Raw genomic sequence first — 10,920 nt, 5'->3', positions numbered from 1 at the left:
CAGCTTAAAAGCCTAAAAGTAAGGTGGAATGAAATTAAATGTATTTGAAGTGTCCTTGGTCATACGACCTAGCTATGAGAAGAAGCACAAGTCAATGAAATGACAAAAAATAAATAAATAAATAAAATAAAATCATGACTTTAGGCCAGAAGGCCTTAATGTGACAGAGCAGTGTTTCTGGTTCCAACCCAGTGGTTCCCACCTTTCCACCTTTCTTTTAGGTCATTAAACCATATTAAGCTCAATCATTTCCATTCATTTGCAACTGGATTTCTTGTCAAAGTTTTTTTGACCATGTTACTGATTTATTTTTAACTTGAACTTTTCACCACAGTATCTCCTTCTATCCCCCTGATGCCTGAATTTTAGGTCATTAAGCCACATTAAGCTGTCATATTTAGTGGTTTTAGGTCAATTTACCACATTATTATTTAATTATAAGTATTCTGGTTTATACCCAGTGTTTTCCTTTTGATGGTAGTGAATAATTAGGATAAGATCCCCCTTATTTATTTCAGATTCTTCTTCATCAGTTTTAGGTAAATAAACCACATTAAGCTCATTCATTTCCATTCATTTTGCACTGGTGATCTTGTCATAGTTTCTGACCATGTTATTGATTTACCTTTAGCTTCAAACTTTCACCACAGTATCTCCTGCTGATGCATGATATATGATTTGAAGATTTTTTTTTTTTAAATGTTTCCCTATTTTTTCTAGACATTCTTTTGGCATTTTTTCATTATATTAACTCATAAAAAAATCTAATTTATGGTAATTTTCTTTTTCTTGTCACCATTGCTAGTTCTTATATTGCTGTATATCTGGTGCAAAAAATCTAATATTTTCATCAATGTTAAATATTTTTTTGCCTTGTTAAGCCGCTTTCACATGAAGCTTTTTAGAAAGTCCCACATGATGTCATCATCTTCATCCACAGTAGGGTGTGAATGAATGGACGTCACATACTGCTGTGTGAATGGACTTTCTATCTAAATAGTTGAATGTGTGTTGCTTTGTTTTCATGAATCAAACTAAATACACACTTACATTTCCTCACACCTGGTTTCAACCTCTGCTCTCCACCATGGTCCACACTGGGGGAATAAACAAAGTCGGACCAGCAGATTCTCTTTGATGATGGAAACATGGACATTTAATAACCTTAAATATGAATGAGTTTCCATACAGCATCAGTCATACCTGCTGTTAGACATTAATCAATATTCCTCATCTTCTCAGTGTGACAGAGAAAATGTCTGTGACTCTCAGCCTTCTAGCAGACATTGCCTCTCCATACCTGAGAGAGTCCAGTCTCCATTGTGGATCCTCCAGTCCAGCAGAGAGCAGCTTCTCTCCTGAGTCTCCTGGATGATTGTAGCTCAGGTCCAGCTCTCTCAGATGGGAGGGGTTGGAGCTCAGAGCTGAGGCCAGAGAAGCACAGCCTTCCTCTGTGAGCAGACAGCCTGTACACACACACACACATAACACACACGAACACACACACACACACACACACACACACAGTTAAGTTAGACAGTTAATTACTTTTGACTGCTTTTCTACATAACAGTTTTCTGGTTTTCTGGAAAAGAGAGCCAAATTCTCAGTGTAAACTGTCTGTTTAAAACAAGATACATGTTAGATAAGTCAGTTTGGTCAGTTTGGCAGTTCTTCGATCAGTTTGCTGCAGAATCTTAGAAATCCTTTTTGGTATTTTAGGTCTCAACAACAGAGACAGCAAGGAGGGAAATAATGAAATATCCTGATAGAAAGCAGAAAACAGTTCATAGGGGACAGAAAGTAGAGTGAAAGGTTGTTACCACAATCATAAGAGCAGAGAAAATCCTCCACAGGTTAGGAATCTATTCACTGATGTTACTCTGTAAGTAAAGCAGGATTTAAATGGTCATGTGTTGACCAGGTTGAGGAATCCTGACCTGAGAGTCTCCAGTCTACAGTGTGGACTCCCCAGTCCAGCAGAAAGCAGCTTCACTCCTGAATCCTGCACAGCAGCGGATCTACTGGGGTGGCATGGGGCCCCAGTAGATCCGCTGCTGTGCAGGATTCAGGAGTGAAGCTGCCACCCCTAAAAAATGCCTTGCCAAGTTGTTTTGGACAATCTAATTCAAAAATATATATATATATGAAAAGTTGTGGCTGGTCGGAAATTTACAAGAGTGAAACTCTGATGTCCGAGTGCAAGTGAATGCAGCAAGAGATGACGCTCCCCGCATACTCCTACCCGTCCCCAATGGGAGCGACTTCATCTGTGACCGTCTGTTACACAACAATAACGGCAAGAAGAAGAAGAAGATAACGGCAGTCCAGTCGGCAGACCATACGGTGAAGGAATGAGGTTGATGAGCAAAATATCTGTAGTATTATCAGTGAGCAGTGTAGCGTGTGAACAGAGTTTTTCCAACTCTTAGGATCATAAAGAATTATTTGCAGTCTACTATGACAGAATAGATTATCAAGTTTTGCTATACTCAGCATTGAATCAAAACGCACTGAAGCTTTGGATCTAAATAAGTTTGTGAGGCGTTTTGCTGAACAACATGGTAATCGCCACTTTCAGCTCTTATAGGTTCATGCCAACTTCATGCTGCACTGGCTCTGCTCACTAATATAAGCCTTTTTTTCTGGAAAGAATATTACACCAAAGTCATCCAAATGAAGATTTGGAAATAAAACAATTTATTTATTTCTAATTCCACCTTTAGATATTTCTATTCTGCTTTACGCATACGGCACAATAATGTTATGTTTTTGAGTTAAAATATCTTCATTTAGGGGCTTTTCCAAGCAAATATTGATATATGTGATTGTTTGCGATTAAATCAGCATATATATGTTTCTGCCACCCCTTAAAATCTCCATGCCACCCTCTTGTCACCCCATGAATATTTCTCTAGATCCACCCCTGATGGTTAACAATAATAACAAACACACACACACACACACACACACACAAAGACTGAGTTTGTGGATTTATTGAGTGTTTGAGATTTTACACTGAAACAATGTTCAAAGCATAAATATCATAACCAGGAAATGCATCCATATCACCCAGATAATCAGCCTGGTGCTCTCACTGACACTGTACATCATCTAAATAAATCCATACAGCATCACAGATTACATTACAAGTAATATCACAGATTATGGTTAAGGTTAATTAATCAAAGCAGGTTTGGTATACAGTTTCTGCAAAACATGTGAATTCATTCAACAATCATTGAACCAATGAAATAATACACTAAAGCAGACCTTATATAGCTAGAGTAAATGCATGAAAAAACATTCCGACAGCCACAGCTTGTGAACATGTTTCAGAACAATGTTTGGGGTTTTCACAGATCACTGTGGTGCTCTGACAGCATATTCTATCAGCCCAGACTATTAGCCCACAATCACCTACAAATACTGTAAAAAGAAAGCAGAATCATGTTGGAAATACAAACTGATAGATTCTCTACATTTCAGCAATTCTGACTCACTCCTTGTCGCTCACTTGCACCTTCATGACAGGTTGGTAAGCATCTGACATTGAGGCCCTGATGGTCACACCATGGCTTTTATGAGTGAGACTGCAGTCAGCTTTTGGGTCGCCTCTGACAAACCCATTCACCTTTTTCTTATGCATGTCATGATAAAGATTATAATCACATTTTTTGCTCATGTCAAAGATTCCCACTGCATAACAGTTTGAGTAAAGGTTAAAGTCGTAGGGCACATTGAACATGACGGCCATTTTCTTAGTGGCCTGCTTCGTACGATTATTGAGGAGATCGTAAGTGAAGACGCCAACAGATCCCCTTGCTGTGTGAGGAGTCTTGGTGAAGAGCGCACTCTCAGATGTGGAAGGGTCAACAGTTGGTGACAGAGGAACAGAGCAGCGCCCTCTGTTGATGAACATCCTGGTCACAGAAACAGTAGGAGAATCTTAAAAGAATAATTCACCGAAAAATTAAAATTCAGTCATTATCTACTCGCCCCCATGCCAGCTGAAACTCGGGTAAAGTTTGTTAGTCCAGACAACAGTGCGTGAGCTTCACAACGGAACTGCGTAGCGGCCTCCTCCAAAACAACTGAAGTTGCTGGGGACCTGTCTTCACAGTTAAAAACATTACAGAAAATAACCATGAAATGGCTCCACGCAGCTCTTCCACCATAATCCAAGTCTCCGGAAGCCAAATGCTCCCAAAGTGACTTGAAAAGACCGCCATTGGCCGGCGTTGAAATCGCCACTCTACCTGGTGTTTTCAAAAAATGTCACGTTTGCACACACACTGGCCTTGAAAACTAGATAGGTAAGACTAGCTCGAATGACCAGTAAACAAGACTTCCGGCTTGGGCGTTTAGCCTTCAACATATAAGTGTGAGACTTTAAATAGGTAGAAATACTGTTTTAAACCAATTGCTTTGTATTTAATCATCAAATTCAATAAGTGAGCACCCATATGGACTAAAGAATTTTACCCGAGTTTCAGCTGGCATGGGGGTGAGTAGATAATGACTGAATTTTCATTTTTAGGTAAACTATTCCTTCAATGAACTGAGGATAATCGGGGACAAAAATTGAAGAGTAGTACCAGCAGTCACAGCAGATCAGTCTTATTTATTCTTGAAACACGGCAGCAGCATGGGAGGAACACATTTCAGCACTAAGCCAGTTTTTGGATATCTACTTGCCCCTGCACCCAGCTTCCAATTTTATACTTTTGTTCAAGTTGAGTGTGCTAGTTACAGTTTATATTTGGTGATGATTCATTTTAGTGTAAGGGAGAAAATGCTTGGAAAAAATATATACAGTTACCTGGGATTACAAAGGGTGTGCTGCGAACAACCATTCGTAATCTCAATGGCGCACTGCCGATGTGTTGGAAGCAGTTGAGCAACTTCACCACCGACTCCAGCTGCTGCCCCTACAACCGAAGCACCGACCCCAATCGCTACGAGGGGGAGAGGCATGATGTCTGCAACGTGCCGACCTGTTCAGAGTATAAAGAAGGTCCTCCAGTATAAAGATATGTCTACATAAAATGTTTACTTCTTTTTGATTTATCAAGTGTTACACACAGATGTCTCTCTTGCATGCATTTGGGAACTTTAAAGCTGCACTAGGCAAGATTCTTATGTAAGAATGCTCAGGTTTTATCAGCCTATCATATACTGAGACTTTTTGCACATGCAAAGCCACTTGCGGGTGTAAAACAGTATTTCTTTAATCTATAGTATATGGAAGTTTTTATTGGACTTTAATAACTGTATCCCACAGAAGACAATCTGCACATATATACCATGTTCCACAAATATTTCACCATCCACAAACCTTTTTCAATTGTGTTTTGTAAAATCATACCCCCAATGATTTGCAAACATGCATAACTTATCAGTAAATGTATTTTAATTTATTTTCAGTTTTTAGTATAGATTTTACAAATGTGTTATGGACACATTTTCAGAACAGAAAAATGCATGTAAAATGATCTCTACGCATTTGGGGATCAAAACTATGCATGTGAACTTGTCTTTACGCATTTGTGGATCGCTTCAAGTTGGTTTGTGGACCATGTGATATTTGTGACTTCCCTCTGTTTGAAAAAAATCCACAAATGTGAAGGGCAAATTCTAGCTCCAGGTGGCGGTTAGTGTGACTTTTACTGACGTCACCTTACAGGATTTCTGGGTATTCTGGGTAAACTTCCACAGTTTATGTTGAGGACAACTTTAATAATATTGTAGCCTTTTTGAGTAATACTTTGACATTATTTCATACAAATAAAATATTTGCACAGTAACAGGCCAGTAAATGAAATGTAGGCTATCTAAGTGACTCTTAGTTTATACTGTAGATTTGACTCACACAAACCTGTTCCCCACAGTTATGCTAACAGAGAAAACAGTTCACCTCTGTCTACTGTCCTCCCACAACCTTATACATATTAATATTAATTAATTTGTACATGCATACAAATCATAAAACACTTAAATATGGATTTCATGGCAACAATTATGTAAAATAATATTATCTGCCTTTTTTAATACCAGTGGTAGGTTAATAACTTAATGTACATAATCTCAGAGACCTTGGAGTGAGCCAGAGGTGTGGCTACATCAGATTAGTAATTTACTAGTAATTTAGAAACATTGTGCTGCAATGAGCCGTTCAGGGTAAGAATTCATCATTTGAACTTTCCTACCTCTTCTTGCCTGGAATGACCACTTGTGGAGGACTGGAGGACGGCTGCAAGCTCCAACTACCAGAAATTAAAGTACACTCCTTATATATGATGCAGGACAAAGAAGAACAGCTGGAGGCAGAACCTTTTCCCATCAGGAACCTCCTACAGTTGTAACGTGATCAGATGCTGGCACAGCTTACAATCTAAACTCACTCTCATTTGACCAGCTATTCCTTTCTCTACGTCTACACATACCCACACATACCCATTTCTTGATTTTTTTTTTTAGTTTGTAACCTATGTATTTATTTCTTGTTTTGTTTTGTTTTCATTACCAGTTATTGAATTATCATTTTCATTGTAGAAACAGACAAACACTTGTCACGCCCCTTTCACCATTGAGGAATGATAAAAATGTCACATAATGTGTTTTGATTTGGACCTGAAACAAGACTTGCTAAGATACAATTACTGCACATTGACATGGCTTATTGACTTAAGCCTTTTAATGAGAAGAGAGAGCAGACAGAGCAGCAGTAACTGTGAAGTGTGTCTGTGTGGTTTTACACTTCAGCACAACCTGTTCTTCAGGCGATCTGTGCTGTGCTGCGTTTCATGTTTACTCTGTTTTGGGCGTATCTGGTGCCACTTGTTGTTGCAAACTTCTGCCAGGGGGAATGTGACTCCACCGGTTTGGAAGGCTGAGACGATAAATGCTAAAGCATGATGAGACTTAACAATAAGCTTGAAATAAAAAATGCATTTGAAAAACTATACCGTAACTAGCTTTCAATCATTGTGAAAATGTATTATATTTTTTGCCAGTTTTGCCATTTCTGCGTATGTGATGAGTGAAAGTAGGAACTGTTTCCAAGCCATATTTAAAGCAATATTCCTCTTAGTTTTAACATGGGGGTTATTCGGCTCAAATTTTGTAGCGTTAGCATTTTTACGTCCCATTCATTTGAATCAGCCACAAAAATAGGCTGAAAACTGACATTGAACACGTTGGTGAACAGATTCAACAACAGATCCTGCTACTGTGATTTTCAACTGACTGTGGGTCCAATGTTTTAGAACATAATTTCGCCAAATACCATTTTTCCTGTCACACCTAACTGGATTCCTGTTACGCTGCATGGCTCAGCTCCAGACTTCTACTGGATTATCTTCAAGCGCAAACATCATGGAAAACTTTAACTTTAATAACTAACTAATCAGAATTTGTCGTCGGTAGAAACTGTTCCCAAGCCAGATTTAACTCTCCGCCTGGTGCCACAAAGTCAGAGAAAGAACTCAGACGAAGGCAACAGAATGTAGTTTTTACATATTGAGAAGTGGGGGACTTTGCAGTACATGACTCTGTGAAGCAACAATTTCAAAGAGATTAAGTTGTGCAACCATGCAACTGTTTTATGGTGATCATTTCATACATCACACAATCAAACAGATCAAGATTTGCTCATCATGTTTTTACCATATTATTAAAGGCGTATTTCACTGCGGTGAATATGATGATTTATTAAAACTAGGTCACCCATGTAGTAGAAATGTGCAATTATTTTTGAAATTGGAGCCCTATGACCAGAGAAAACTGAGAAAACGGCTGTAGATTCCCCATATCGCTGTTAAGGGGGAATCCTACAACAACCAGAATGCATTGCGCGCGTCACTGACTCTGATGGTGCGTTCACAGTCAGTGTAGCACCAAAGACAAAGTTAGCAGAGAGAAAGCAGCATTATATCTCTTTACTGAGGCTTATTTTCATTTACAAAACGTTTTTCCTCATCGAGTCTGGATAAATCGCACCCGTTTTCAAAGGATCATAAAACAAACCGGCACACTGGAGTCAGTTAGGTTCTGTGGATCAACTCACCGAGTGCTGAACGGTGCCGCTGGACGTAGCCGCAAGTTACAGGTAAAGTTAACACAGTCGCTGTTCGCTGTTGTTCTGTATTCAGAGTCGGCAAAGTCCGATATAATATTCTGTCAGAAAACAAAGTCAGGTTCACAAAAGCACCGTGAAGTTTGTTGCAGCGCAGAGTTTTCTGTCTGTCCCCCTGACGATCATCACCGGGCGTTCACAGGTGTTCAGCCCCCGGTGCAGAGCGTCTCTCTCGGCTGACGCTGTTCCAGCTCCCGTGGTCGCCCTGTCCTCCACACTCTGTTTTGTCTGATTCCACAGCTCTATAATTCGGCCTCATATGTTGTAATAGTGGTGCCACATCTCTGCTCCGACATTATATTGTAAAACTAGTTGTTTTTTTGTGTTAGATTCAGCTCTTCTGGATGAATCACGGAGAAACTTAGCAGGTTAGCTTAGCTTAGCTTAGCTTAGCTGCGGCTGAAACGTCGCTCTGGTCCGCTGGTCGCTTCCTCTTCCCCAGCTGCAGGCGCGTCTCTCTCGGCTGCAGGCGCGTCTCTCTCGGCTGCAGGCGCGTCTCTCTCGGCTGATGCTGTTCCAGCTCCCGTGGTCGCCCTCTCCTTCACACTTTGTTTTGTCTGATTCCACAGCTCTATATTCGGCCTCATAAGTTGTAATAGTGGCGCCACATCTCCGCTCTGACATTAATGGGTAGTTGTGTTGTTGTGTTAGATTCAGCTTTTCTGGATGAATCACGGAGAAATTTAGCAGCTTAGTTTAGCTTAGCTTAGTTTAGCTGTGGCTGAAACGTCGCTCCGGTGGTCGCTTCCTCTTCCAGACTCTGTTGTGTCTGATTCAACAGGCGATATTCGGCCTCGTATCATGAAACTAGTTTTCTTCCAAATATACTGATATTTTAAAGTATTTAGTAGTATGATATATTAGTGTCTGCTTTTCCCTATCGCTAGCGTAGCATGGGACGGGAGTGTTTTGGGAGACCCACATTTTACCGTCCTTGAAGGCACCACTACAGAAAATGCGTAAACGTAGTTTGTAGTCTAAGGCCGAGCTCCGGCTTTTTGCCGGAAAATGAACTGGGAGCTCTGGCTGCAGGCAACATGGAGGGAAGTTAAACATTGTTCATTTGCATCTACTACCGACATTGTAATGATACAAAGCTGGTTGAAAATCGGCGAAGTTGCCCTTTAAGCCCACTAAATACATGTGTTCGATTTTATACTAAATACCTCTTTTACGTTTATATTTTCCTCCCTGCTCTACACTTAGTAAACACTTGATCATTCACAATTCTCCTTGCAGGCCTGCAGTTTCAAATAAACAAAGTTTTACAGTCAAGGAGGAATCTGGATCATCCGGCTTCTTATTCAACACCTTTTGGAGTTCAACACCCTTGAACCACAGACCACAGAATGTGGTCAGCTGAGTGTGGATCTAATGCAGATGCATGCTGGGATACAGCGTCCTCTCCAGCAGTAACATGGTATCGGTGCTTCAGGGCTCTGATCTGCATCAGGATTTGGTGTGACTAAAATAACTGAGCATTGCCCCTTAGAGGAGATCAGAAATATTACAAGATATAAAATTGTTTCTTTATTTTTTGTATCATAACAACTAAAGCATTATTGACAGATATAACATGCCCTTCTTCCACTGTGTCTGATTTGTGTGTATTGGTACCTTGTGGACAATTTAGCTCTGTCAGTCTAACATTCTAATTGACAAAATATAATCTTGTGTAGCCACAGCTACCGCTGGCTGTTTTGAGCTGTAATTTTGTAGTTCCCCCTCGGACTAATCAGTGTAATTTGGAATGCTGGAATGCTTCATTTACCCAGGTTTGTCAAAATCAGATCAGTGGAGTCTCAAATATCGCATGTGATGAGTGAACAAATGATGGATCAATGTCATTTTGAAAATGAGAATGAGATTGCACTGGTGAGAAGTTTCAACAAACTCCAACAAGTAAACAGACATTTAACTGCCCCCCTTAAGCCAATCAGTGCAATTTTAAAAATGCAAGAATGGAGCAATGAGACACATCATTCCCTAATTTTTTGTTAAGAGAAAAAATAAGAGAAGTCAACTCCAGATGCACCAAACGTTCTTAACCATCCAAATCTGCTCTTACCCAGGTGTGCTGAATGATGAATCCCACTTGATCATAAATTGGAGGCGCATGGCCGATTGTTTGTTATTAGCATAGGTAACGCCCCCTAAACGTTATATAAGGGCAGGTGTTGTGCCGTGTGCATATACTCTGGCACATGGCCAAGAATTGGAGAGGCGCTCTTGGCAATCTGAAAGAGCTCATCCGTCTCATCAAATAGATCTGTGCAATCTCTAAAAACACGTTCTCTGCGTACGGCCTGGATGGCCAAACCATCTAAGAGCAGTATGTAGGGCCTAAGCCATTCAGAAGCTGAACACACACAATATCATCAAAGGGTTTTCATAGTCTTAATTGGGATCAATGGACCAATAGTATTTCTTTAGCCCACAAATTTAATAATCCAATCATTATAATTACTCTAAAACATATAATAATCTAAATTTGATTATATGATATTCATGCATTTTTTTATGTTCCTCAAATGTAAAACTTATGTTTCCTTGCGTTGGACAAACAATTTGTGGACTGTGAAAACGAGATGTTTTTTTCTTATCTTGGTCAGAGTGCTCTCAACCACTCATAAAATTTTCTCTTACCTAAGAGAAGAGCAAAAATAAGAAAACATTGGTGAATCCCAGAAATCAATGGGTACTAACAAAATAAGAACAAATCGTGGATACGAAATTTGTTCGTATATCGCTTCCTGCATGAGGCTCATTGTGTAGACAAACAA

At 39.8% G+C, this 10,920-nt stretch overlaps 1 protein-coding gene across 1 annotated transcript; it reads right to left on the bottom strand.

Moving 5' to 3' along the window:
- Positions 1-2,981: 2,981 nt before the first annotated feature.
- LOC139639190 (uncharacterized) lies at positions 2,982-8,139 on the bottom strand. The gene is made up of 4 exons (XM_071513271.1): positions 8,069-8,139; positions 6,210-6,266; positions 4,823-4,997; positions 2,982-3,923 (listed from the first exon to the last, which is right to left on the bottom strand). Exons 3-4 carry the CDS (start codon positions 4,975-4,977, stop codon positions 3,500-3,502), a joined length of 579 nt encoding a protein of 192 aa, XP_071369372.1. The 5' UTR covers positions 4,978-4,997; positions 6,210-6,266; positions 8,069-8,139; the 3' UTR covers positions 2,982-3,499.
- Between the last annotated feature and the right edge of the window lie 2,781 nt (positions 8,140-10,920).

The sequence above is a fragment of the Centroberyx affinis genome, unplaced genomic scaffold (assembly GCF_046629955.1).
Source record: "Centroberyx affinis isolate AG114_WGS23_722 - 3 ecotype Tasmania unplaced genomic scaffold, CSIRO-AGI_Caff_v1 ptg006934l_1, whole genome shotgun sequence".
Classification (NCBI taxonomy): Eukaryota; Metazoa; Chordata; class Actinopteri; order Beryciformes; family Berycidae; genus Centroberyx; species Centroberyx affinis.
The sequence above is the reverse complement of the archived record's forward strand: the minus strand, read 5'-3'. Positions and strand labels throughout refer to the sequence as shown.

What these genes read in the sequence shown, in the direction of transcription:
- LOC139639190 (XM_071513271.1), bottom strand. Translation starts at nt 4,977, where the DNA reads ATGCCTCTCCCCCTCGTAGCGATTGGGGTCGGTGCTTCGGTTGTAGGG. An exon ending in CACACCCTTTGTAATCCCAG is followed by an intron (nt 3,924 to 4,822) that starts GTAACTGTATAT and finishes TTCTGTGACCAG; the next exon opens with GATGTTCATCAACAGAGGGC.